The following is a 27,155-nucleotide window of genomic DNA, read 5'->3' as shown; positions in this document are numbered from 1 at the left end:
AGATGAATAAAACAGACATCAAAAACTACCACATAGGCTAGCTAGCTGATTTAAGTTTCTTTTTCTGCTGTCTCCAGCTGCTGAGACATTGTGTGGAAGATGGTTAACCAGATTATAGTAATTTTTCTTTCTCGGGAAAGGGATACTGTGGAAAAGTCAGAACTCCAGCAGGAGCCTGTCTGTCTTGGTTGATGCTGTCTGGGGGGAGATAGGGACCTCGTAGGCCTGCAGAAAGTTAATTGCCATTTATTGGAAGTTGGGCAGGAAGGTGTTTCACCCTTGCTACTGGGGCTAGAAAAACACAGGTACAGTGCCAGCCTTTTCACGGGTCCCCCCATTTGATTTTGCCAACAAGGTGCTATCCTGGCAGCTCCCGCCGCTAGACTTGGGTGGAAGGGTACCAGTGGTGTAGGCAGACGTGGGGTTTCTGCGTTCCTGTCTTTCTTCTGTCAAATAGGGGTACAGATGATTTGCCAGGTATGGGGAAAACAAAACCACATTAAATATCTTTTGAAGTGTTAACAAATAAATCATCGATTTCAGCGCTTGTGAAGACAGGCCCTTACGCCAGGATCCCATATGTTTTACTCTTAGGGGTGGGGGGTGAAGGAAATTTAAAAAAAAAAGAAATCTTTTGAGCATGTAATTTATCAAATACAGTAGTTGAAACTTTAGCAAGCATTGCCTGTGTGCTCCATGGTTGGGGGTTTTTTTTGTTTGTTTTAAAAAGTATGAACCTCTAATAAAATAATTTCATTTTTCATCACAGCTTCTTTATAAATTAAATCATAAACCATAGTGGATTAGCAGTGTTAGTTAGCTGCAATATGAAAAGGAGAAAGATACAGCACAGGAGTTTGAAGGGAGCCTCTTCTGAAAAGTATCAACAGCAGATCACCCTTTATCTTTCCCAGTGTGGTCTATGGTATTGGATTTAGCTTCTCTCTTAGCAAGTTGTTAGGAAGGGATGTGTGTCTATGCTTTCTGGGAAGAGAAGAAGCCACTCATCATTTATTTTTGTGACATATCAATAAATGGTTCCATTCAGGGCAAAATAAAAAATTCTTATGAAAGCGTTTTCAGATGTGGCAATCCTAAATAATGCATGAAACATTAGATATTCTATGAAAATGACCTCTGAGTATCATCTGTTTGGCTGCTGTAGTGACTTCTTTAGCTAGGGGATCACAGAATGCAACTATAGTATCCATGAAATATTTTTTCCCATTATTTACTTATTTTTATGTTGGGGTGTGTGCCACAAAGTATATTTAGAACATATTAATTGTTTGGGTTTGAGTTCATTCATTTGCCTAGGAAATGCTGAAAGCAATTAAGTTTTATTTAGCATTTTGGCATATTTTGTGCCATCTATGGCTCTATATCAACTTAATCACTTAAATATATTTTGGTTTAAATGAGAAGTAGATACTGAGTATGTAAATGAAAACCTGACCCTTTACTGACCCCTCTTCATTGATTCTAAGGAGACTTGGTTGACTTAATTAAATTAAAATATATTAATGAAAGACTGGTAGTGGCAGAGAAGAAATAGACTGAAGGCTTTTGCAATGTACAAACACTTTATTAGAAATGCAGTGACTGGCCATTATGTAGTTCTACTGACTTTCTATAAAAGGAAGACATTTGTTTAAAAAAAGTCATCCATAGAAATAATGACCAATTCTGCCAAAATGGAGTGTGCCCTTGGAGGTTTTTCTCACTGGATTGAAATATGGCAGAGAAAATAATAATAAGTTGACATGTGTTACCTGTATGAGAGAAATTTTGGACATAATGCATTGTGTTAACTTGTCTATTTTACTAATTCATTGTATGTGGCACGCTTTGTATGGCTTTGCCTGGCTAGGTAAAGATTCATGGACTTTGAGGTATCCTCTTCATGTCACAATACTGCAGAAAGGTTTTCTGTGTTTATTTTTGTAGTTTAATCTGCCAAAAGTTATCTTGCAATGTTTTTTATAAAAATGTTGTGCAAATGTGGCCAGTATAAAAAAGGACCATTAAAAATAAATTGTGAGCTAGTAAAAACCTTATTTTATAATTAAAGATGTAAGAGATAAAGATAAATATTATAATATAATATTACAAAGTGTTTATCTCCAGTCCTACTTTTTGTTATATATACTAGCCTGTAGAGAGTTAAAAAATTCATCTGACACCTGTGAAGCTAATTGAAGTCTTGGGGAGATTTGGGCACCTGGCAAGGGGTAACTGTAGGTGAGACTGGTCTCCCTGGTTTACTCTGTAAAGGGACAGACTCCATCTTTAGCTTAATCTCTGTGAAGTGATTTAATTCTGTCACCTCCCTGCACCGATGATCAGGGGAGCCCCGAAGAGATTCGTTTCTGTGAACACCCTTGCTGGAGTTGCGCTGCTCTCCCGTTTCCCCACCTTTGCTGCCAGGCAGACCTGCAGCTGGTTCGCGGTGTCCGTCCGTCCGCTGAATTACAGTCTGGGCTATAAACCATGCAGCCGAATCGCGTGTGGCCACAATCTTAAGGCTGAAACGTGGGAAAGCGATCGTATTATGCTTTCAAAATTGTCTGAGGGCCACAGGCTTCCTCTGGGGGGAAAAGCAGGGGATGATGTTTTCCTTCACAAAACAGCTAATAATTTTACTTTATTTCTATTTATAAGGCACGTATGCTTGGGGGTTGAGACTCGGGGAGAAGCATGAAGCGTGTCCTGGGGAACTGGGAGGGAGAAGGAGGAGGAAAAAAAGCTGCAGGAAAGTTTGTGTGGCCTTTGCATCACCCTCCCCCTTTTCCTTGACCCCCATTTGGGAAGGTCCCTCTCCCCCGTGGGTGTCGGAGGGGTGGCTGGTGGCACGGAGCGAGGCGAGTGAGCCAGGGGCCGCGGGTTCCAATTAAAACAGGATTAAGCCCGACCAATTCCAGCTGTAAGTTGTATTCTCCGGGCAGATCCCCTTGTCCCCTCAGCGCTCCTGGAAGCAGCAGGCACAACCTGCACGCTGCAACTGGAGTCTCACAGCTCTGGTGAACTTAAATGCACCCTTCGCAGTGCCGTGTTCTCACTTCTCTGCCGTAGCGTTTTGCATTTTCACCCACATTCCTAGCTGGAGTAGCTTTTTTTAAAAAAAGATCAGCATTAGTAAAGTCCAAAGGGGCTATAGGGAGTTATTTTCATATTGAATCCTAAAACCTTTTGCAACAGCAGCTCTTGGACACTTCACATCGTTGCTGCTGGATCTCTTTTATTTTGGCCTTTCATCTTATTTACTGGCTAAGTCTGCAGGAGGGTACTGACCATTAGGATGTGGTGCTTTTGCATTTTGCATTAAATATTGAAATTCTGAAGTCTTGCTCTGCCTCCAGCTTGTGGAGTTGTCCTGGTACCCTCCAGGAAAGGTTGGGGGATAATAAACAAACTGTCTGCAGAGACTGAAGCAGTTCTGCTCACTGATGGCAAGAATTTTGATTTGATAAGTGTTCTGACCCTTTGAAGTATTTGTGCAGTGTCCCTGAGGATTTGCTGTTCCTTTCAGTTGAAAATTAGCTGCTGCTTTATATATATTGGGGATGTAATATAATTTTTTAATAACCTCGTAAATATTGTTGTGCCTCTGAATTTCAGTAATTAAAAAAAAAAAACCAACAAACTTTAAATATGTATATATCCTCTGTGGTTCCCTCCCCTGGTACAGTCTGTACGTTTTAGAAGAGATACTGATCTCATACTTTCTGTTACTTTGTACAGAAGGACCAGCAGTGGTCTACTGGAAAAATACTGAGTTGAGTTACCAGGAGCCCAGCTCAATCAGGCTCATATTTCCTGAGAATGAATGACAGTAGAATTACAAACACTGTATTTCAGATTCTAGGGCACTCGATATTCATTAGCAAAGTTTATAAAATAAATGGGAAATATTGTAAAACAGTGATGGTCCTACTTTTAATATGCTTTTCTGATCCAGATCCTTACTTCAAATTTCACTTAATTATATAATACTAGTTATAACACTGGTTATAATAATATAGAAATAAGTTCTAAAGTTCTATTAATATTTTACAGAATTTTTAAATGGATTTTAAGTAGTATAAACAATATGATTTTAGACACAATGATTTGAGATACATTAAAATAGTGCCCTGTAAACTGAAATTATTTTTGTACTGGTCTGGAACTTGAAACAAATTTAAGTACTGTGGCTTCTTCCTTCCTTCCTGAAGGGTATAGAAGTTTTATTTCGGACTCTGATGTCAGTGCATGACTGACACTTAGTACAGGTCGTAGTGACTATCAACATAGTAAAACTGAAAAATACAGTGGCAAAGTAAATTACAAAAAAGCAAGCAAGATAAAGGAATGCAGCTAATAGAAAGGGTGAGTGTCGTACCTGGGCGCCCTTTGCTGTCCTCTACCAGTGGTGGTACGTATCTTTCGATCTCTTTCTGAAGAGTGCATTTGTCAGCTTACAAGGTATTTGGGACATGAAACCATTTTGGAAGAATAACTGAGTGAAAATAAGCTGCAAAAAGTTTTCAGTGTTTTACAGATTTTGCTCTGGTTGAGATGAATGATCCGCATGTAAGTTTGTACAGCTCACAAACAGAGCCATAAGCCAGCTTTTGAAAATCCCCCAAATGCCCTGATCATTCTTCAGGTTTAGATTGCTGCTGTAGCTTCTTGACCTGAGTAATGGGTGCCCTCGGAAGAAAAACTGTAGGAACTTGCAATGTTATACGTAGTTTTGCTAAAACTTGGAGTAGCAATAAAACCTTTCACCAGAGCCCCAGACTTGCATCTCAAGACTTCAGGAAGAAAGCCTATAACTTCATAACTGAAGAGTAAATAGATACCCAGCATTGACTTTATGGCTGAAGAGTAAATAGGTATTTTTTTAACTTTGGAGAATTTTTTGGTCACCCCGATAATAATATTGGTGAAGAGCTTGAAAAATGTCTGAGTTGGGAGTTCTGGATGTGTTGTCTGATGCATGGGCAGAAATCAGTATTTTACTATGCCTAGTTATTAAGATTTACTGAGCTATTACACTTCATTTATTGTATGTTATTTTCTAGGGCATCTCATGTCATTTATAAATGTACTCGTTGTTTATAATCCTTGACACAGAAGTCTTTTTCCATTTCACCATATTTCTTCATCTGTTCAGGTTCTATCTTGCTTAAGGTCTGTCTGTTCTGTTTAAAAGCATACAATATTTAGGAAAACTGGGGGGGGGGGGAGAGCACCCTCTTCAGTTTCTTTTTTTTTAAGCCAAGAGACTGTTAAACAAGAGCCAAAGTCTACTTTCCCTGGTCAAAAAAGGTCAGAGAGTATGAAACATCTCTCATTCTGTATGCTGAGAGCTTTGTTGAGTATCTCCTGGGCTCTAGTAATGTCTCTAGCTGTGCACGCTGGACTATCACCTTAAAATAGAGTTAAATGGAACCAGAAGCAATACTGTGGCTGGTACAGTTAGTATGAGGGAATATGGAACACTTACCTGTTTCATTGCTCCCAAACATGAAATATATGAGAGAATATCAGACATCCATGGCTGAAGGTTGCATGAAAAAGTTAAGGCACTGAATTGTAATTCTTGGGTTCTATCACTTGTTGAAACGAGATTGTCACTTTTGGCTTAGAGCCCCCATCTGTGACTATACCAACAGATATCCTCATTATTTTGCAGATTTGCCAGAAATATGTTAATGCCTTTTTTTTTTTCCCCTAACCAGCTGTCCCAACTGAAACAAAAAAAAGCTACATTAAATACTACAGAGATGCAACATAGATGTTTTTCTACTTTTCTTGCATTAAGAGTAAAGGATACAAGTTTATAGTTTTCAAACCATCTTAAGCAGGAAGAATCTTCCACTCACGGTAAAATGCATTGCTGCATGCAGAAAACCTCTCAATAGCTATGCTTGAGAATTTTTCTGGTTAACAAAATGCAGTACATCAGAATGTTGACAGGTTGTGTTGATATGAGCAGACGTTGTGGTGGAGTGCAAGTGGGAACTTTGTTATGTTTTCTGCTAAGTTTGGTTGATGCCTGGCTGCAGAAACAGCTCAATGTTTCCACTTCGAGATTGATTGAGAAATTTAATAGAAAAAAAGTGGGCTTTTGCCAGTTGCACCATAACATGGGAACTTTTCAAAACCTTGAAATATTTCACCTTTTTTTTTTTTTTTTTTTTTTCCCCCTGGCAAGCTTTATTTACCAGTAGTATGTTATGTCATCTGTTTTAATCTGGGTGATTTGGAAACAAGCTAAAATATTTTCACCCAGAAGTCAGCAGTTAGGCAGGACTTTGGCCAGTGTGTCCCAGAGATGGTGCCTGGTTTTGGGTGAATAATCAGTCTGCAGGTGTAAGCTCTTCACTCTGTAGATAAGAGGTTTCCAGACATGTTGTCTGCAGTACTCACCTTGATCTTATTTTCTAATATCTTATGCTTTTATGTCACCATTTGGAAAAATTCTGACCCACAGTAGGTTGAAGTGCAGACAGCTTGTAAGCCAGGCGGGTTTTTCTCTTTGCTTTTGTTTTCCTCAGATGTAAAAAGCATTCTAATCTTTGTAAGATTGCTCTTAAAATGAGATATTCAGATCCCATAAAACTTGCGTTCTGTTTCTATCGTACAAATATCATATCAAAGTTCGATTGCGTGCATCTTTGCAGTACCCCGATTTCATTATGTCATTGATTTTTGTCTGCAGCTATGAAGATTAGAAACATTTTTCTCCTTTGGCGTTTTGGGCAATCATTTGCATCAGGGGACTTCCATGAGTCCCGGCCTCTTTATGGTCAGCCAGGGGAGCCACATCTGTCCTCTTTCCTTTTGCTCCACCACGTTCTCCCTCCGCTCAGCAGTCGCATAAGCTTGGTCACTCAATGCTTTATGGTCTGGGAAAAAGAAAATCTGTAGCATACCTATGGGGAGTATTTGGCAGATGCTATGGTGCTTCAGAAATGGGACAATACAAATCCACCTATCAGTAGGTAATATTCTGGGTTTATTTTTGGTGGTACTTGAGTAAGTTCCAGCGGTGCCTTCAGCTCCAGGCCAGGCAGCCAAAGGTGTTGCACAGTTTAAAGCCGTGATATTTAAGTAGAACATGAATGTGCTCTTTGTTTGGAGCCGTTACTCTGCTTTTAAAGTTTAATGACTTGTTTTTATTTTGTGTGTGTGACAGAAATCTCAAACTAATGTGTTAATATAGCTAGTGGGGAAATTCACTTAATGGAGCCTTAATTTCATTATATTGGTTAAACTTCAGGTATAAATACTTGACCTTTTGAAGAAGAAATTTTAATGCAACAGAGGACTTCCATCATGATGAACTAAAGATGGGGTTCCTTGGGGTTTTTGCTTTGTTTTTTCATAGTATGATTCACATTTTAGCTCAGGAAGAATACCCGATTTTTATGGTTGTGCAAGTGCTAACTGATGACTGTAGTGGCTGCTTATGTGTAAAAGTAAAATTAAATTTTTATTTTTATATGTGTGTATGTGTGTGTTTAATGCCGTTTACAACTTGAAAATAAGGAAGACATTCCAGTACCTAATAAGTGTATTTATATCCAACATTCATGCTAATAATATGCTGGTCTAATATGTCATTATTCACCTAGATGCTCCAGAAAGTTGGCTAGCTTTTCTTTAATTTCAGGGGGGGGTCTGAATATTGCTGCTGGAAATTTCAAGGGAAAAAAACCCCACCTTTTTGTAATGAAACTTCAGCAGACTTTTCGTCCTGAATCTCAACCAGCTTAGTTTCTAGTGGGGATTTAGCAATAAATGTGCTTTTCTCTACTCTCAGCACAAAACCTGAGATTAATTTTGCTGTGAAGTATCTTTCAGTCTTAATTAAAACTTAAGTTACCCATCCTGGTAAGATTGCCTGGACAGACAACGCTTACATATCCTACTCTGTTAAATTCTCGGGTGTTAAGAACAATATACTGCATGTAGTACTTAAAGCATAGTACTTAAAGCCTATGCTGTATATATGCAGTATTTTAAGATAATAAACAATTGCACTGTAGAAGGAAGAGTTAGAATTGGAGAGTGTTGTGTTAAATACAGGGAAAACAGGTGAAGTATGAGAATGTTTTCTCATACTCTGTAATGTCTTTAAACGCGATATCGTACAGTGAAACACTGGTACAGTGATAGGTGTAATGGAGCTATTCATGAGCTAAAAGACTGGCTTGTTGCAAGAAGTGGTTTTACAAGCCTAAACAGAACTGGACCGAAGTAATTCAAAGTCCTGTGGTGAAGTCGTGGAAGGCTGCTGAAGCATGGTTTCTTACGTAGCTATTAAGTACACTTTAAATTAATTATCTTCTCTTGATAACAGTATGTCTACTACCTGTTATATTTTATTAGCATTGCCTTATAGATGCTCATGGTTATTTTCTGTATTTCTCTTCTCCCCCATCTTAGTGGAATTGGTCGAAATTGGCCATGGGCCTCTGGCGGCAGCAGTATTTTGGCAGAATTTGGGACTTTGCATCTGGAGTTTGTACACTTGAGCCACCTGTCTGGAAATCCTGTCTTTGCTGAAAAGGTTAGACCGTTCAGTCAAAATCATGTTGTAAAAGATACATCACGTGTTGGGAGACTAATATCTCAGGGGAGAGATTTTCCGCAGTTAATAAGCATTTGTCACAGGAGGTAGATCTTTTCTGGATGTTTCCCTAATCACCTTGGTGTGTTTTCATATTATAAAGTCAAAAATCTGTTCCAAAATCATTGTGATGCATCTTCTTGTATATAGCACTTACTTGGCCCCATAAAACACTTTATTTCTGTTTATGTTCCAAATTAGTATCCCATTAAACAATCAGACCGTAGAGCTTTCTTCAGTACTTCACCTGAATGTGGTGAAAACAAAAATTGACTTTATATTGGGGATAATATGTGATGCCTATAGAAAGCAAAGCACCGTGGCTACTTTGTGTGAATTCAGCAAGTTTAGTCTTCAAAATGCTGTATAATATCGCTGCTGTCAGTGAGGTCAGAAAGCCCTTCTATTGCACTGACCTTTGAGAGATGTGCTTTGAACTTTCTTTGGGGGAAGAAAAAAAACAACCCACAAACAAACAAAAAAACATCCTTTGACAAAACAGTTACTGTGCTTACTAATTCTTCCGAAATTTTATAACATTGTCTTCTGGATACTTTTTATTTACGTGAGCCATGGAAAAAAGCAACTCCTCTTCTCCTTCCCTCAATTCCCCCCTAAGCAATTTTGCATTGTTTTTCAATGTGTAAATAGTAGGCAAGTCCTGTTCTTTATAATACACTGTATCATTTATCTTTTTTTTTCCTCATTAAAACTTCCACTTGTTTTGGTTTTGTATTCTTACTGCAACTGCCCCATGTTAGCTAAAATTGATATTATCTATCTAGTAATGTAATTAAAATGACATTCCAAATGTTTAGTGGTAGATTTAAAAGCAATGGTCAAATCTAAAGTGAATACTAGTTGTAGCAGACTAAAGGACTGAATGACTTTGCTGCAATACCATTGTCAGCACTGGAGTGAATTTTGTGAAACAAACTCCTAGCAATGTTAATTATTTACGGGTGAATCTAAAGACGGAGTTTCTCTTAAATAGATCTGAACTGAGGCGGGGAGGGATGGGGTGGGTGGCAGCACCCAGGAAAAGCCAGAAACAAACTTACTATATAACTTAATTATCTTTTGACATTTATGGTAATTTAATGTATAACATCTGTTCTACTAAGAGACAGTTAAAGTGTGATGAAAGTGTGTATGTTAAAAATCCTAGCCTATGGTTCTCTTCCAAAGTGGCACTGAGCTATAGCTGCAAGATGCTGGAAATCTGTTTGTGTAAGCTGCTTTTAAAACCCTTTAGAGGCAGCGATTCCACAGCCTTCCGAGGCAAGCTATTCCAGGGCTGGTACGCTTGATAAAGAAGAAGAAACACTGGAGTAAGCTTTGCATGGAAGAATTCATAGAAGAATTCATTAAATGAGGTCTAGGACTCGCAGCCTGCATTTGGGCCATGACTGTTAGCAATGTAGTGTCAAGGTGCAGAAGGCAGTTTGTGTACCACAACAGAAATCCTTCTGCAGCTTGGTGTAAGCTAATTTATCTTCTTTCTCAGCAGCTAGTTCACTTGATCTCTAGGCATTCAGGGTGTTATAATGAAGCTGTCAGTACCTTTTTGTTACGATTTCTGGTCCGTGGTGCTCAGGATCTTCATTCTCCCAAGTTGCTACGCTTGCTTTTTCTGTGAATGTTAAAAATTCAGTATAAATTATTTCATGTGCCCTGCAATGGATTGTGCTGCTGAATGACTCCAGCTGCAGAGCATCTGGACTGTAATTGTTTCCCCGGGCCTCTCATTTGTAGCGAGCTCCTTAACAGTGCCTGCGGAGCGCTCAGGGCTGCGTGGGTTCCTGCTGGGCAGGCTGGCTGGATGAAGCTTTCCTTTCCAGGCAAAACTGCTTTACAATTCACTTCTGCATCTGAACTAGGTGATGGGCTTAATATTTAATACCACTTCTGATTTGGGTGTATGAGGAATATACGAAGTAGCTGAGCTTAGTTAAGGCAACTAGCCTCCGTGAATTTCGGTATGCTGTGGAGGGGCGAGACGCTTTGTATGGCAAGTCCCGAACTTCGGAGCTTGCTTCTGTTGTGTTGTTTCATTACTGACACTTGACACAGAAACTCGAGGTTTTGAGGAGCTCGTTTACGGGGCAATATCAGTTTAGAGGATCTTTTTTAACAGTAAGATGATTGCACAGAGGTATTCAGGTATACGTGTTGAACAAGACTATTTTTTTATTTTTAGGGATATTTGCGCTTTAAGATTTTTGTACCGACACTGTTTAATTTTGGGCGGGGGGAAATGGATCAGTGCTTAGTGTTTTGTACCCTTCCAATAGGTAATGAATATTCGAAAAGTTCTAAATCGACTGGATAAACCAGAGGGCCTTTACCCCAACTATCTGAATCCCAGCAGTGGCCAATGGGGCCAGCGTAAGTAGATCACTTCTTTGGTACTATGACCTGTCTATCAGTGTGCTGTTCACAGTTATTAACTTCTTTCATCGCTGTTACATGTCTTTTGTGTATGTATATATATATAAATATATGAAGAATTTTTTATAAAGTGTAAAAACTCACATTGTATCTGAGGTTCTGTACAATGTAAAAACTACTACAAATATAAAAATAATAATCCTACTTGCTGGTTTTTGATGTATTTTTCTTTGATCTTTCAGTATGGCTTCTGCAAGCCAGGAAATGTCTGAATATGTATCATTTTGGAAAGGAATTTGTAGACTACAAAAGCCTTTTATTCAAAAATCTAAAGTGCTCTCTAAAGTAGCTGTTTAAGGAAACATTGTCGGCTCATCTGAATCAAATTCCATATTTTTAGAGTGGTGTGGCTCCACTGAATATAAAAAAAAAACAAAAGTCTTTCCTGTTAATACCAGCTGTGACTTCTGTTGAAGTTTAATGCCAACAACTGAGGAAGCAAACTAAACAGAACTGTGTCCTGGCATTAATCCCCTTGGAACCATTACTGGAGACACCAAAATTAGAAGGGAAAGGGTATCATAAAATGCTTTTGAAGTATTTGAACTTCTTAGCCCCTTCCTGATGACTGAGCCTTTTCTTGTTGTACATTGCCTTCTCTGATCTTCCTAACATGTTCAAAGCCTACGCAGTGTGCAGGATCGCGATTCTAGAGATCCTACTTTTTCCACTTTTCCTACTTCAGTTCAGTCTACCACCATCCCATTCATGTGATTCAGTGTTCTTGTACTTTTTCCTCCCAGCATTATTGAAAGAAACCAAGCAAGATACACTGTCTTGGTCTGAAAAGACACGGTCAGATGAGATGGTCCTGTAGATTATCAGTGGTGGAGCTGGTTAGACAATACAAGAGAGGGAAAGGACTGGAGAAGTTTTTGAATATAACAGTTTGTTTAGGATGCAGCTAAGGTGGAAGTGAGGTTCTGGAGTCCTTATGGGACTGGCCATAGTCTGGATAGATAAGATAATTTTTGCAAAGGCAAAGCACGACTGTTTTATTGAATAAAATATATTTTTGAATGCTTTGTGTCACTCTCTGAATGAAAAAGATGTCCAAAAAGGTTGTGCTGCTCAGTTGTATTGTCCCATCAAGGCAAAGACCTTTTCCCTTTAGGAATTAGGAGTATGCCCGTCACTTTAGAAAGCCTTCTAGCCTGCTACGCTGTGAGGCTTCCTTCAGGTCACCGTGCCACAAGGCCTGTGGCAGCTCAGCATGCATAACCATCAACTCCGGTTGGCATGTTGGTGTAAACTCTGACATCCACTTACAGATCTGAGAGATGTGCGCCCACTTGTTACCCATGTTGGTTTAGCACAGCTTTGTAAAACATTAAAACCTCCACTAGAAGCGTTGATCCTACAGCAGTAGGCACTGGGTTTGGTTAGAAGGCCACCTCAGCATCTGCGAGCCAGGTCCAGTTACCTCCTTCCTCGGCTTCAGTCAGCCACAGAAACTCAGCTTTTTGGTGAGCTGCACGAGAGCAGATCTTTCTAGTAGCTGACACCATTAGTGGCTCTGCCTTACTTACTTTAAAGCAGTCCCTTAGTCTGCCTTATGGCCTTTGCCACTTCCCTATTTTTAGTATAATTGTGTCTTATGTAGTCCTTGTTCACATAAATGCCAGTTTTTGTTGGTGTGCACAAGAAAACCTAGAGTTTATACCAGCGTTGCTTTCCAGTAACACGTCGTATTGACAAAGCAGTAGCTTCCTGCACATGGAAATGACGGACAGATGGTGATGCAGGTCAGCCCCTAGCATGCTGAAGCAGCAAAAGCATCTTGTTGCATCTCTTCCAATTCAGTTGCCTCCGTTCGCAGACAGTGATGTATTAATTTTTTTTCCCATAGTAGAAGATCAGAATGTAAGACTTGAGAGATGTTTTATTTGAGATTGCTTTTCTAGGCTGTTTTCAGCGGATTACAAAAGGAAAAAAAACCAAAACCCTAGACTCTTAATTGGTACAAGACAGAAGTATTCTCTCTCAAACAGCAAGTGGGGAGGGAGTTATAGTTTCTGAACGTTTCTTCTCTAGCAGTGCTGTAACTGTGAAGGACACTGCTGGATCACTGCCATTGTTCTTGTAAATTCATTTAGCCCTTGTTATTTTGACAGTAAACTGACAGTGATTTGCTGCAGCATGCGTCAATTGGATTTGTCTACTGCAATAATGTATATAATAACAGGGCTTATTATTGATGAAACTGTGCTTGTGCTATTTAGTTTGCAAATGTCAGAGGTTTCTATGGTAATTTATTTAGGAAACCGTAAAGGTCATTTAAATGCTGCTGTTCAAAGATCAGCCCTTGATCATAGAAAATGTTCTCTTTTTTTTAAGAAGCCTCTTTTCCTTTTGGATCATGAACATTTAATTAAATAAATGGTGTATTCTTTCCAGAAATGTAATATATCTCATTCAGAAGAGGAAGGGGGAAAAAAGCTGTTTATAACCCAGGTTTGATGGTGCAATGTATTTGTTAGCCAAAGGGACAGGATACGTTTGGAAAGCTAAATTATTTTTTGTATGTCACAGGCTAGCGGAGGAAAAAGACACTGTTAATAAAGTTTGACTAGAAAAATGTATATCTTCTACATTTGTATGGCTTTGCAAACTATTCAGAAGGTGAAAGGAGGCATTCCATGAAGAGAAGATACTAAGGAGTTTAAAAATAAATTCTCTGTGTTCTTTTGAATTCCACCAACAGAGGCATAACTTTGAAGCTACGATCAGAGTTAGGTGTTGGGAAGTGTGAGCTCTGTACCACTAACCCTTCTGCATCTCGCTTTATGAGCCTGGATTACCCCATGCGTGTTTTGCTTTTCTCACACCCAGAATTTTGTGGTATGACTCATGGACTTGCTGCGTGATATACATAACCACATCTCCATCCTGGATGTCTCGGGTGGAATTAGCAGGCCCCTTCCTCGCTGTAAAATTGAGGGTTATAAATGAGTAGTCCTGGTAAAGCACTTTGAAATCCTTTCGCTGAAGACTCGATAAATACCAAATCCCTTAATGTTACCAGGCAGCACCAACTTTAAAAAGAAAACCTCTAGCTAGTGTTCTTTGTTTAATGGAGCTTAGAGAAACACTTTACATATATATATGGTTTTAGTACTTCATGTGTTTAGGGGATCTATGCTGAAATCATGATAGCCCATTAAAATCTTGCCAAGAATCTTTTAGGCTCCTGGACAGCAAGTGAGTGCAGCCTTGTGCAGGCAGCTGAGAGCATCGCTAAGTCTCACGTCACTGGTGCAACTGACACTGAACGGTCTGACTTGTGTGGTATTAGTGTTTGCAGAGTCATGTCCTAAACACATGCAGCTGAATAATCACAGCATCTGTAGTACTAGATCATTTCACTTAGTAAGCATCGGGTAGAATAAAGCAGTGTGATAGCAATAATCCTCTGTAGATGTAGCAAAGTGTTTTGTTTTGTTTTGTTTTTTTTTCCTTCCAGAACCATGCTGAGTTCTGAGAGCAGCCAGATGTTCAAAAATGTAGTATTATTTTTAAACATATGGGTAGGTATTTTGAAATACCATTAAATAACCCGAAATTCAACTATGAAGTAAGGAGCTAAAACATTTTGGCCTTTTTTACAAAGTGACTTAAACGGAGCATTTTCTACTTCTTTTCCTAGGTTTAGAAAAAAAAGAACTTAGATTAACACATTTTTGTATGGGAAAGACTACGTGAATTAGATGTTAAACATATAAATTCTTGTTTCTTTGCCATGAACTCCTATGGCATGCTGTGGATATTAAATAACTATGGTGCTTTAGCTTGATGAAAAAGTTAGCAATTAAAGAAATAATTGCCTGTGTATACCAGTTAAGTTTTTCCTGAGGTTCCAGGCTTACTTTTATTAAAGATTGTTGTAGGACGAGATCATTAAACGCACTGTTTCAAACTGTAATTGTATTTTATTGCCCAGGCTGAAGATGAAATTGCTGTTCAATCTCTTTCTTCCCTTTTAAGATCACGTCTCCATTGGAGGGCTTGGGGATAGCTTTTATGAATATTTGCTCAAGGCATGGCTGATGTCGGACAAGACAGATGAAGAAGGCAAGAAAATGTATTATGATGCTGTTCAGGTAAATAAGATATTTAAGTCTTCCTTTCCATAATAATCTAATCTATAATAATCCTAAAGAGACAGGCTCTGGGGACAATGTGAGAGATTTATGTCTTTGCCACCACAGTGTGGATTTTTTTTACGAATTAGTTTCTCTTTTAAAAAGACTTCATCAAATATAAATGCTAGAGGAATACAGATACTGTGGGAAAGGGGAGAGTCTTGAAGTATAGCTATTTTTTTTCCAACTGCAATACAGTCAGTTCTCGCTTGATACTGGAGGAGAAAAGTATAAAATATGCAACAAAAAAATGCATCCACAAGTAGCTCTCAGATACAAGTTCAGTTCTTTTTTCCTCAGACTTCCCTAAATATATTCCTTTTGTCCTTTTTCCTTATCCAGGAGGGAGTTCCTCTCTTGCGTTTTGACCTCATATTTCAGCCATTAGAGTATTTTGACTGTGGTCAACACAGGGATCGATATATTGTGGTAGATAATTATAAATGAAAATAGAAGGTTTTGTTGCACAATGACTTTTTGTTACAAGAGACATATATTTGCCAGCTTCTGTGAAACAGCCAGTTATTCAAATCGGACACAAGAGAAAGTTTTCAAAAATCAGAATTGTTCATACTTACATTTCTATGTGGTATTTTATTTATGATCTTTCTGGTCTGCAGTTGCTTTGTTATTGATGGTATTTCCTTAATATGCTGTTTTGGGAGAAATAATGGTTTTGTGATACCAGATTGAGACTTCGGAAGTATTAAGTTTGAATTTATATTTACAGGCTTTCCTTCAAGTCTTGGGCAAATGACCTATTTTCTTGGTTCTTTGCTTTCATATATATATATATATATATAAAAAAAAAGAGGATAATATTACTTCTTTTTTTCCCATCCTTTCATCTGTTTTGACTAGAAGCTCTCTAGGGCCAGGACTTTTATCTCTTACTAACTGTATGTATGTACAGTGCCTCTGTAGACAAGGCTTCGAGATGCTAAGCAATATCTGCTTATTCTTTCATACATCTGGAAATGCACTGTCCCTAGGGAAGAAGCCTAAGTCTCCTTTTACTTCCCATACCGCAGAAAGTGGTGACATTAAAAAATAATGACCCTGGCTCATTGCAACTATCTTTTTTTTCATTAGAGAGAAAAGTCATATGTGATGATTTGAGGGAGGGTGTGATCTCTGGTAAATTTGACGGCCGAGTATCTTCTGCTAAGAAAATCCTGCCCTTAATTTTGTAAGTGCAGATTTGGATGCAGTCGGCCTCATTTTCACCGCTAACGTGGTTTCAGCTTCAGAGCAAAAGGTGGATTTTAAATTAGGTTTGAGTGCATTTGAGGCTGTAACATAAGAACAGTGATACTGTAATAGCTCAGCCATTAGGTTGGCAGCCAAAAAGAGAGAACAAAGTGTCTGATAATACGATATCAATTCATCTTACCATGGAAGGCATTTTGAAGCACCTCAAAGCTGCTTCTAGTCTTCTACTTCCACTGGTTTAACGTTGTCAGGTTTTTCTTTTTAATACATTCTTATACAGGGTAAGTGCTAGTGCATAGACGCATGCGGTAAAACCGTGCTTTTGCTAGGACAGCTATTCTGGAAACAGCCGCAGGTAGAATATCCCAAATGCGGTGCAACCATCACCCTCGTTGGCAGGACCGTGAGCGCGTTGCTGGAGCGAGGTACATCTCTCTTGCCTTACACCACACAAGCCCCGTGGCGGCTGCGTGGTGGCGATGTGCCTGGGTCCCCCCCAAGCCAGCCCGAACCGTCCGACGGGTCGAGAGCTACCTGCCGTTGGCTGGCCGTCGGGAAAGAGGGACGGGAGCGCTCCGAAGTGCGTCCGTGCGGGGCGCAGCAGCGTGGTTTTGTTTAAACTCACACCTTGGCTATACCAGTGTAACAGCCTCCTCGGGTACGAAAGTTGTCGCAGGCATCGCGAGGTCCCAGCGGGGAGCAGAAGTGGTGATGGCCACCGCTCTGCACGGCCAGTTCTCCCTGCTCGGGATCGAGCTGCGGGAGCAGAATTGCCTGGTCAGCAGCATCACCAAATGTGGCAATATCAATGACAGGGTCTGAGCTCTGCTGCATGTGACTAAGATTTAAAGTACCCATTATCTTAATGTTTTTTAGTAGTACTAGCTCTTAAGCAGTCCAGGCATCGTGTCTGTCCAGAGTATCAGTGTTTGAGAGGGCCAAATGATCACTAAATACGTGCTAGATTTTGCCACGCTGCTGGTTGAATGCTATTCCCAGTACTTTCTGAGCAATGGCATTCCTGTCCTCTGTTTTCTATACCGAGGTGGATGTGTACCAAAGCTCAAAGTGTATTTGCAGCCTGTGGAGGTACAGCTTGATGTTGTAATGTAGCTTGTTCGGGAAACAGCAGGGAAGTTGCTTACAGAAACTTCAGACTGTTTGGTCCCCATTGAGATGCCAGGTTCTTCACTGGAGTAACTAGCCTGTTTTGAAATCCATCCTGATACTGGCTTTATTGCTATCGATCCCTTACTTATCTAAATTAAAGCTAATTTAAGTGTCTGCACAAGCTGCAGTCTTTCTTTATGACTAAGCCTACACGGTTTGGGCATTCTGAGTCTGCTTCATATTTTCTTAGATAAATTTCCCCCGACGCTTTCAGAATCTTTTTAAGACTACGCCAAAGGGAACGGCATGATTATTCCTGGCCGTTCGGTCCAGCACATACCCACCAAATTCTGAAAGAGTGATGTGAAGTTTTGATGCCTAATTCAATATCTTCTGCTATCCAGAAACCACAAATGAAAATATATGGTGAGTTATAGTTCGCTGTGAAAAGCTGAAATTTATTTAGATAAAGCTTTGGGGTTATTTCTTACGTTGTTCTGTAACTCATATTAAAAACAGAGTTCTTTCTATTAAAATTTTTGTTGCACCTATAGATTGTTTCATGGCTTAAATTAAAAGCAATAACCAAGATGTCAAACTAGATTTAAAAACTTTTTCTGCTTGCCATGAATAAGATGTGTATTTGGCTGATGCTATTAAGAACAGTTTATTTCTGATGGGAAAAGGGACAGAGATAGTCTTGTTTTGAATACCAGAGCATAATATGAATGTATTTTTAAGGCCATCAGAGGGATTCGTAAGTCCTAGAATTTGCACAAAAAGGCAAGTGAATGTATTTTTAATCTAAGTTACTTTTCTCTTTGGAAAAGCAATGCATATAATGTCCTGTTTCACATAATAAAGGAAGTAAGAGATCTTCTTAAACTGGTTTCAATGGATAGCATGCAACATTTAGTTACAGAACAAACGTGCATTCAGCTTTTCGTCATATTTTGAGGATGTAACTGCCCGTAGGATAATCTATCAGTCTTTGCAAGTAACCGGGACAGGAACCATCCCACTCTTTTCAGTTAACACAGTTGACCTCTGAGACACAATTGAGTAGGTTTAGTAAGAGAACATGATAATTTAGAGCAAAAATGGACCTTGTGGGTTCACTTATACCTAGTCTAGCAACAGCAGTGTCACAAGCAACTGCGTCAAATCCTCCTCCTCTCTTGAGTGTGTCAGCCCTGAAAGTTGAAGGGCAGTTTTCCCGCTACTCCTGTTAATAGGTTTTCTCACACTTGATGTCCGATGGTCAGGTATCTTTTCCAAATTTTCCCATTGCATTTATTTATGGCCATTGGTGCAAGCTTTCTGCATCTTAAATATTTCTTCTTTCTCTCTCTGATGCCACCTTCATCCCCTCCTCAGTGTATTTGTAGAGAAGTGGCATATCTAAAGGCTGTAGAGAGTAGTAACTCAGCCTGGAAGAACTTCACAGGAAGAGGGAGAATCTCTTGCCAACAGTTCCCAAGAAGCTCAGTTCAGTGCAGCCCACGGTGGCCCCGTGGTATCGGAGAGGTAAAGCCACTGCGATCTGCAGTTTTACCTTTACACAGGGTAGTTTACTTTTAGACATTTAGATTGTTTAATTTTTTCTTACTGGGTAACAACTGCTTAGAAGATTGTAACAAGAAAACTAGTGATCTTCAGTGAACCTAGCACATGAAAGTAGAAACAATGGAAATAGCACAAAGAAGAGTAGGTGTTGTGAAGCTGTTCTCTGCCAGATTTCAACAGCACTCCTGAAATTCAGGCTGCTGCTACACTGGGTTGGCGATTAAGGAATGCAGTAAACTTTTGTCGGTATCAAAAGGTGAAAAAGTCACTTTTGGCCTTGGGATTTTGAGTATTCAGACAGCAAATATATAGGATCGCTTTTTAATTTTTTATAATTTTTTTTTTGCACATTGCTAACTTTTGAGACTAGCCTTGATATACTCAGTTTGTACTCTGCCAGAGGAAGCTATATGGTTTTGATTTTGTTGGGGGGGTGGTATATTTAATTGTCATCATTAAGTAGTGAATGTATTCTGGGGCTGTTGAGATTTCAGCCTTTCAGATAAATAAAACAAATCCATGTAGACTCCTTTCTCATTGAAATGAGGGAGAGGACAACGTGTTCTTAGCAAACTGAAAACATGATATTGGCAGATAGGCCATTTTCATCTCCAGAGTTTCATGAGGGTCCATTTAACTGTGGTGACAGTCTGGTGGCTGGTCTGGGCTGACTGCAGTTTCCATTAAGTTGCTTGAAGTGGTTTGCTTTGTGATGGTAGTGATCTTAAAAACGACATAACTGATGTGGATAATGACAGAACTGCAAAAACTCAATTAGACTAGTTTGTCACACTGAGTAAAGCCAAAAGTAGATTAATGAATTGAACATTCAATACTTGAGCACTTCTTGGCATTGAAGGAAATACATAAATAGGGCAGGTGGTGCAATAGGAGCCCATCTTCAGAATGAAACAGTTGGTGCAGGGTGCCCAGCATTCCTACTGCATATATTCTGGGGGGAGGAAGGGAGGTATTGTCTATAATTTAAACATGTAAAAATGAATAAACAGGCAGTTTATTTACATATTTTGTCAGCTGTCATGTTTAAAATATTTATCACCCAGCTGCACTGGTGTTCTGCACGTAGCGATAGTATAGCTGTATTATGTAGGAACACAAGATTCATTACGCTTAACAGACAGGAACATACAGAGGACTCGCTGCTCCTTTTTAGTCTTTTCCCTGTATTTCTCCTCTTGACAGGAGTTTTGAGGCTCTCTATAACTGCATATGGAAAGCATCAAGACTAAAGACAGGCTTCTGCAGATTTCTAAATTGTTAATAATTTACTTATAACTGCACAGTGTCTATGTTTTGGACTGTAGAAAGTACTTATTAAAATGTTTGCTTGTTTACGGACTGTCAGGAGAAGCAGCAAGCTATAATGTTGTTAGAACTCTAAGGAGGATTTTAACTAGAAAAGTCTTGCAAGAGAAATTGTCCCTTTTTGCTCGTGGCTTTGCTCTTGTTGTCAGAGCAGCTGTGTCCTTACTATTTGTGCTATTTTGCCTTCCTTCTCTGACAGCAAAAAAGCTTGTCAGGAGCGGTAGGTACTTATTCTAGAATATTCAGAAAATACATAATGTAACATTTTGAGAGTGACTTGTTTTGATTCATGCTATTCCATTAATACTGTTTTAAGAATATGAATAAATCTAGCCTTCTGGTAGCAGACAGCATTAAGTACATTTAGTGCAAGAGCATTGGTGCTTTTTGAGACACTAATAGATCTGGGGGGGGGGGAAACATAATTAGATTTCCAAACAAAAGTAAATTATCAGTTTTCCCCTAGAACTTAATCATCTTTTTAATCATCAGATGGATAGGTATCATAGTAGTTAAATGTTTGCCAATGTTTCCATTTTAAAAATTTAGGCATCTCCATTATAAGCACTCATATTTCATTTCACATGTAAGCTTGTCTGTATAACACGTCTTAAGTCTAAAAGCAGTAAGTGCCTTACTGCTTTCAAAATGCTTCTTATATATTGTGTTTAAACAAATGAAAGTTCTTCTGTGTTCAGATTTCAGTTTTGATTTTTAAAGCACAGTTGAGTAAGCAGTGAGGACCTCAGTATAAGAAGATGGCACTTTTCTTTGGCAGAAGTATTTAAATATTGTAACAAGGGCTTGACCTTCCTATTCCATCCTAGTTTTTCTGACTGTATGCTTTCACGTGATTCATGCATCTTGTAAGACGTATTTAAAACCTGTATGAATGACATTTAACAAAACAGAATCAACTAATAAATAGGAAGTTTAAAAAAAAAGTGCAGTGTTTTTCTGCCATCTCCAAAACAGCTGTAATAATGCAACAATGCAAATCTTAAACTTTTCATAATAAACTCATTGGAATTTTGGATAAAAGATAAAGTTGATGAATTATGAAGATTGCTGAAGAAAAGTATCAATTGCATTAGATAACTCAACAGAGGAAACCTGAGGGAAGTAACTTAAAGTCAAGAAAACAGGCAAAGGACTTAAAAAAACTCACAACATGCAAAACCACAATAATCCTGCCCTGCCTGCTGTGTGCTGTTTCAAAGCAATAAAATATATTGGTGCAAGCTGTAAATATTAAAATAGATAAGTAAGCAATTGACATTATACATCTTTGAATTATTGGAAATATCACGTGGTAGAATTCTCTTTCATACTCACTGTTGCTTCAAATTGTCAAAATACTGTTTATGAAGAAGATTCCTAGGGGAAGAAAAATATATTAGAAGTTTGGACTGAGATAATTTATAGCGCTTTGTTGTAAAGAAGCCTGTGGAGTTGTAATTATCCCCAAAACAAACATTATAAACCCTGGAAATTTAGAACTAGGATCATATTTTTGAAGTTTCAAATTTATTAAGGTATGGCTATGACTTGAAAGGCAGTTTTATCTCCAGCTATAGTGACATCTTGAGGTGGGAAATGAAACACCTTTTTGGTGTTAAAACAGCAGTAGTCATTGAAATTCATTAATCATAATTAAAGAGTTATTGTAAAAGGAGAGGTAAAATGCCAAAGTACTAGAGGAAGTAGGACTGCAGTTGTACATTGTATTTTGAGGTTTGTAAATTGTTATTCCTGCTCCTTTAACAGAGTTAACTTTTTTGTGGTGCACGTTTATTTTGAATTGAGCAACTTTGAGGTACAGAACATTTTTCCTGAGAAGCCTCCATCTATGCTCTGTAGGCATCTCTGTTAATATTTTTATTACCTGTCAGCATAATCCACCAAGAGAATACCCTCTATTAAAAATAAGCTTGTGGATTGTTTTTTTTACTCCTTTTAACAGTGAGATGAGTTCAGTTCTGTATCGTCTATGTTTCTCTGTAAGCGCTCCAGTTCAACATCCTAAACAAGTCGAAGGGTAAATGAAGGCCTTCCCATCACAAAATCAAGTTGGGGAGTGAGGAAAGGGGGGTGGTGAAGACAGCATTTAAGCTGCGTGAAAAAGCTTAGAGTGAAGAACTGAGTGAAGGAGAATAGGCATTTATTAGGAGGGTCCAGTTCTACTTAATTTTGCAAGTGCAAGGACTGGCAGTGTAATGTAAAGCTTAAGGAACAGGCTGATAAGCAGAGAATGCAAAACATACTGCCTTAAGAAAGGGAGCAGGAGGGGGAAGGAAATCAGGTTGGAAAAAATTGGAGAGTTTCTCTTTTGTACTGTCAATAACAGAGATTACACACACATGCGATGTGCAATCCTGTAACCTAAACAATTCATAATGTCTCATTCACTGCAGTTCTTCCAGTGTGACAGATAGGCAAGGGCATAATTTTAACATGTGAACTCATGAGAAAGATGCCAGGAGTAATACAAGGTGCACTTGAGTCACAATTCAAACTGTAAAAGGGACTGTTAGTGTTTCTAATTGAGTGCTCAAGCATTTTCACAGTTGTTGTATAGAAGGAATAATTTCCTACAAGATGGAAAAAAAAGTAATTTAGCTAAAGGCTTTATTGCGGTGAGGACTGTAAGCAGAGCCTTACATAAAAGCACAAAAAAACCCCAACTGCCAGGAACTGTATCAGCCATAAAAGTTAGTCTGGCTGCAAGAGCTTGCAGGTACACTGCAAACGGTATGCCATATCAGCTTTACATGCAGTAAATTTATTTCTTTAAATATCTGGCAAATGTTGTTTATATTCCTTTAGTTTCCCTTCCTTCCTCTCCTTTTTTTGTCCACGACAGTCTAAAATCAGGTTGTCTTAATTTTTTTTTTTTTTTTTTTTTCTTTTGGTCACTCCCAGGTAGCATCTGCTATTGCTCCCTTTGGGAACATACATTTGCAGCCACTTCTTCACTGTAACCTTTTATGTTGCACAGTGTCTCTGCTTTACCTTGATGGAAAGAAAGAAATTACTCTTTGAATTGCAGGAATACATTCTGGAAAACAGTAAAATTAATTTTCTATTTACTTAAAAACTGTACCAGCTCCAAACAATTATCCATCAATAATGTATTTTCAGCTAATCAAAGACCATGTTCTTCTAGGGTTTTTTTAATTATTTGCAGATACTGTTTATTGGCTTATATTGAGAATATTCATTACAGTAAAATGAAATAATAATCTTTAAGCAATAAATATGACACCACCTGATCTGCAAGCAGTGCAGGAAGGAATTATTCGTAGGTGGGGACCAAGCTGTAATAGAGTTGCAATTCAAATAAACATGTCCCGTTTTTAAGTGTGTAGATAATTATATCAAAATAAAAGTAAATTGATTCTAAGTATGAAATTCAGAATTAATTCTACCAAACAGAGCTTTTCACTTGGGTGGATCTTTGCCACCATGCTACTTATTCTCCTTTTATAACAACTTGGTTTAGTAACTTGATTTCCCTGCCAGAACCGTGCCCACAGCACTGCAGATGGCAAGTAGCATTTCCCTGTGGGATTGTAACCCTGACGAATTTCCATCCTACTGCTCAAGTTTGGAGAGCCTTATTATATCTTCATTTAAACTGATAGTTTTGCTTCCTCATCCTAGTACTTTCTCAACGTTGCATTCAAGTTTTTTTTTATACTTTAAACAATAGCGCGTGTATCCCAGCTAGCAATTTAGTCCTGCTCTGGACCTCAAGCTTATTTTAAAAAATGAATCTCTTTCAGAAAGTTCAGTCTAGCCTGATGGCGCTTACAGTCTTTGTGAAAATCGCTGAAAAATATTTTGATATGCTGCTCGCTGAAGTATGTACCATCATATTATAACCACATTATTAAAAATGTGAATGGCAGTTTTGTGAATTTCCAATAGATGGATGATAGGTGGCACTTTGGCAGTTTGGGTATAGATTCAGAATTGATAATTGAAAGAGTACTGATTTTTGTTTATTGTTTACTTTGAAAATATTTTATTATACTAAGGCATTATATAAGTGCATTATACAAACATACATTGCAGAATTAGTGCTTTAACAACATTTGGAAGTAAATTCTGAAATTAAACTATCGTTACATTGGACTTGTGGGAAAACGAAAGTTTTACCATGTCTTAATGCTGCAAATACTGTTATCGATACAGGAGTTCAAAATTTCAATGAATACATTCATCGATAGTTAATGTCGGGGAGTTTCTTTTGTATGTTCTACTCATGCAAGTCATACTTTTTTTTAAGATGAAAAGCATTTACATTTTTGAGGTTTTTGAAAATATGCTGGGTTTTTATAATAACTTTTTTTTATGTTGTGTTCCTGAAACAACTGGAACACGCCTAAAAAATTCATTATAATCTCACACTTCGATGCCATGCTGGAATATTCCAAACTTCATGCAACTTTCATACGGCAAATTTGTTAGCAAGCCTTTGGAGAATGTTGTTTCAGGGCAAGCAGCTAGTCTCTCTATTCTCAGTTGGAGGATGGATGAATAGTGATGCGAGAAGGGAAACCTATTTCTGACGAAAACAGCTTGTCTAGCTCAGCCCCAAAGTGGCCAAACTTCTCTGATTTAGCTGAAGCTTTTGCCAGTCCCACAGTAAGCTCCCCGGCAGTGGTTTTGTGCGCTCTGCTGGTGCACTGCCCAGTACCGCAAAAAGAGCTACCAGCCCTCTGCGAAGAGACGCTCCTCTGCCTGTCAGGCTTTACGAAAGCTGTTCGGTTGAGGTTAGTTTGCTTAAGTCATGTAACTTCTACAAACTGTTACTTCATAAGCATATAACTTCATATGAAGTTTAGGCTTTACCGAGTTACAGCATTTGTTTTCCTGCCTCCCAGAGTGAGTTTGTTGAGTGCTGATGGACTTGAAGGTTCGGCACACTTGGGCTTATGGCTTCTGAAGGTTATTTGGATTTCGTGTCTAGGTAGAAATGATTAGTTGCCTAGCATGCTGTTAATAAAGGTACATACATTGGTAGAGGTATTAACTAGCACTCAGGGACCCATGATTGTACAAAGTATGACAAGGCAATGTGAGAGTCTGTAATATATCAAATAATTACCTAATAAAAATAGCTTTACATAAGATGCTTACATAATAAAAATAACTTTTAATAGGCATATGTACTAGTTCTTAATAGGACCCATTTATAAAACTGAGACGATTTGCTTTACTAAACATGAATAATTAATTTGGAAATATATTTTTATTTTGTGACATTCTTAGCATCAATTAACATCAATTTGTTAGTTTCTTAACACCAGTTTGTTAGAATAATTTTAAAATTTCCCAAGTGGAAGTCATCTTTTTTTCAGCCTGAACTTCAATCTTGAGCCAAAAGAGGGCGGGGGGTGGGGGGGGGGGGAGAAGTCTGAAAGACTTAATTGGTATCGCAAAATCCATTTTCATACTACAAGAATCAACTCTGGTCTAGTTACTATAGTTCTGAAGGTACATGATTACCATTATTTCTGTCAGGTACAGTAATACTTCATCCTGTCTTTCATTAATTCTTCACTAAAAAATGCAATATAGGTAAATTTAGTCATCAACCTATTTTTATATTTGTTTCTTTTTTAAATAAATTCTGACTCAACAGCTAACTGACTGGTAGAGTTACCAACTATTGCCAGAATTGTTGATTTGGTGAGATGGGGATACCATGCTGAAAGGTTTCATGAAATCTCATTAAATTAAAAGGTTTTCATTTCTGAACTTGGGTTTAGGTAGCTTATTTTTTAGAATGCGTAAGTAGTCTGAAATCTATTTCCCACCAAATTGTTCTGTGTTTTTAACAATAAGGCATCTTATTACAAAATATAAACCATTTAATAAAAATGCAAACCGCACTCTGAAACAGATTCTGGAAGTTTTCCAATTATTTCTGTCTTCTCACTAATTTTGCCTGTTTATGCATTAATACATTTTGTAGCAGGTTCTTTGAACTCTGTTTTGTCAATTCTTCAATTACAAATTCAAATGTTTTATACCCAAATGATCACAAAAGACATGTTTTAAAGAACATTATTTTTTAAAAAAGTACCTATGTATTTCGCTACTAGTTTCCCAACCTGACAGAAAAGCTTTTTTTAATATGGATTTGGAATACACAACCACCAATTAGCTCAACATCTACTCAGCCTTTGTAATTCTTTCATCTTCCACAGCGGGGTCTGTGGTTTGGATGCTTAAGGAAACTGTTCTCCCACCATTCCCCTTTCATATTTAATTCCTCTTTTTATAGGTTAAATTATGCAGGATTTGTTTTAAAGCACAGGAATCTTCATTATTTACTGCTGCTTTAAAGTTTAGGTATGCTTTTCATTAGGTACCTAGTGCTAAAAACATACAATCAAGAAGGAAACAAAGGGATGGAGGAGTTTTCTGAGCCAATAGTGGGTCTGGAGCTGGGCAGAAAACATCCTTACTAAGTGCTTTGCACTAATATTAGTGGAAAACAAAGTGTAGTTTTCAACGTGACATTCTTGGCACAAAAAACCTACTTAGTAAGTAAACTTGTCCAGTTATTCTGCTGATGCTTCTAGTTCAGAGAAGATTTTTCATGCTTATAAAAACAACCTTTACAGATGTTTAAAGGGGAAGAAATAACTACAATCTTTCCTTTATAATACTTTTTTTTTAAATCCTGGCTTTTTTATTAATAGTTCCCTGTA

At 38.2% G+C, this 27,155-nt stretch overlaps 1 protein-coding gene across 2 annotated transcripts in view; it reads left to right on the top strand.

Annotated features, from left to right (window-relative positions):
- The window catches only part of MAN1A1 (mannosidase alpha class 1A member 1), a 149,743-nt gene that overhangs the window by 110,594 nt on the left and 11,994 nt on the right, over window positions 1–27,155 (top strand). For both annotated transcript variants that reach the window (XM_069805137.1, XM_069805138.1), the window contains exons 6-8: window positions 8,440–8,563; window positions 10,918–11,011; window positions 15,059–15,174. In XM_069805137.1, the coding sequence (XP_069661238.1) occupies window positions 8,440–8,563; window positions 10,918–11,011; window positions 15,059–15,174 (334 nt within the window). The remainder of the gene's footprint in view (window positions 1–8,439; window positions 8,564–10,917; window positions 11,012–15,058; window positions 15,175–27,155) is intronic.

The sequence above is a fragment of the Haliaeetus albicilla genome, chromosome 17 (assembly GCF_947461875.1).
Source record: "Haliaeetus albicilla chromosome 17, bHalAlb1.1, whole genome shotgun sequence".
NCBI lineage: Eukaryota > Metazoa > Chordata > Aves > Accipitriformes > Accipitridae > Haliaeetus > Haliaeetus albicilla.
This window is presented reverse-complemented; position numbering and strand designations above follow the sequence as displayed.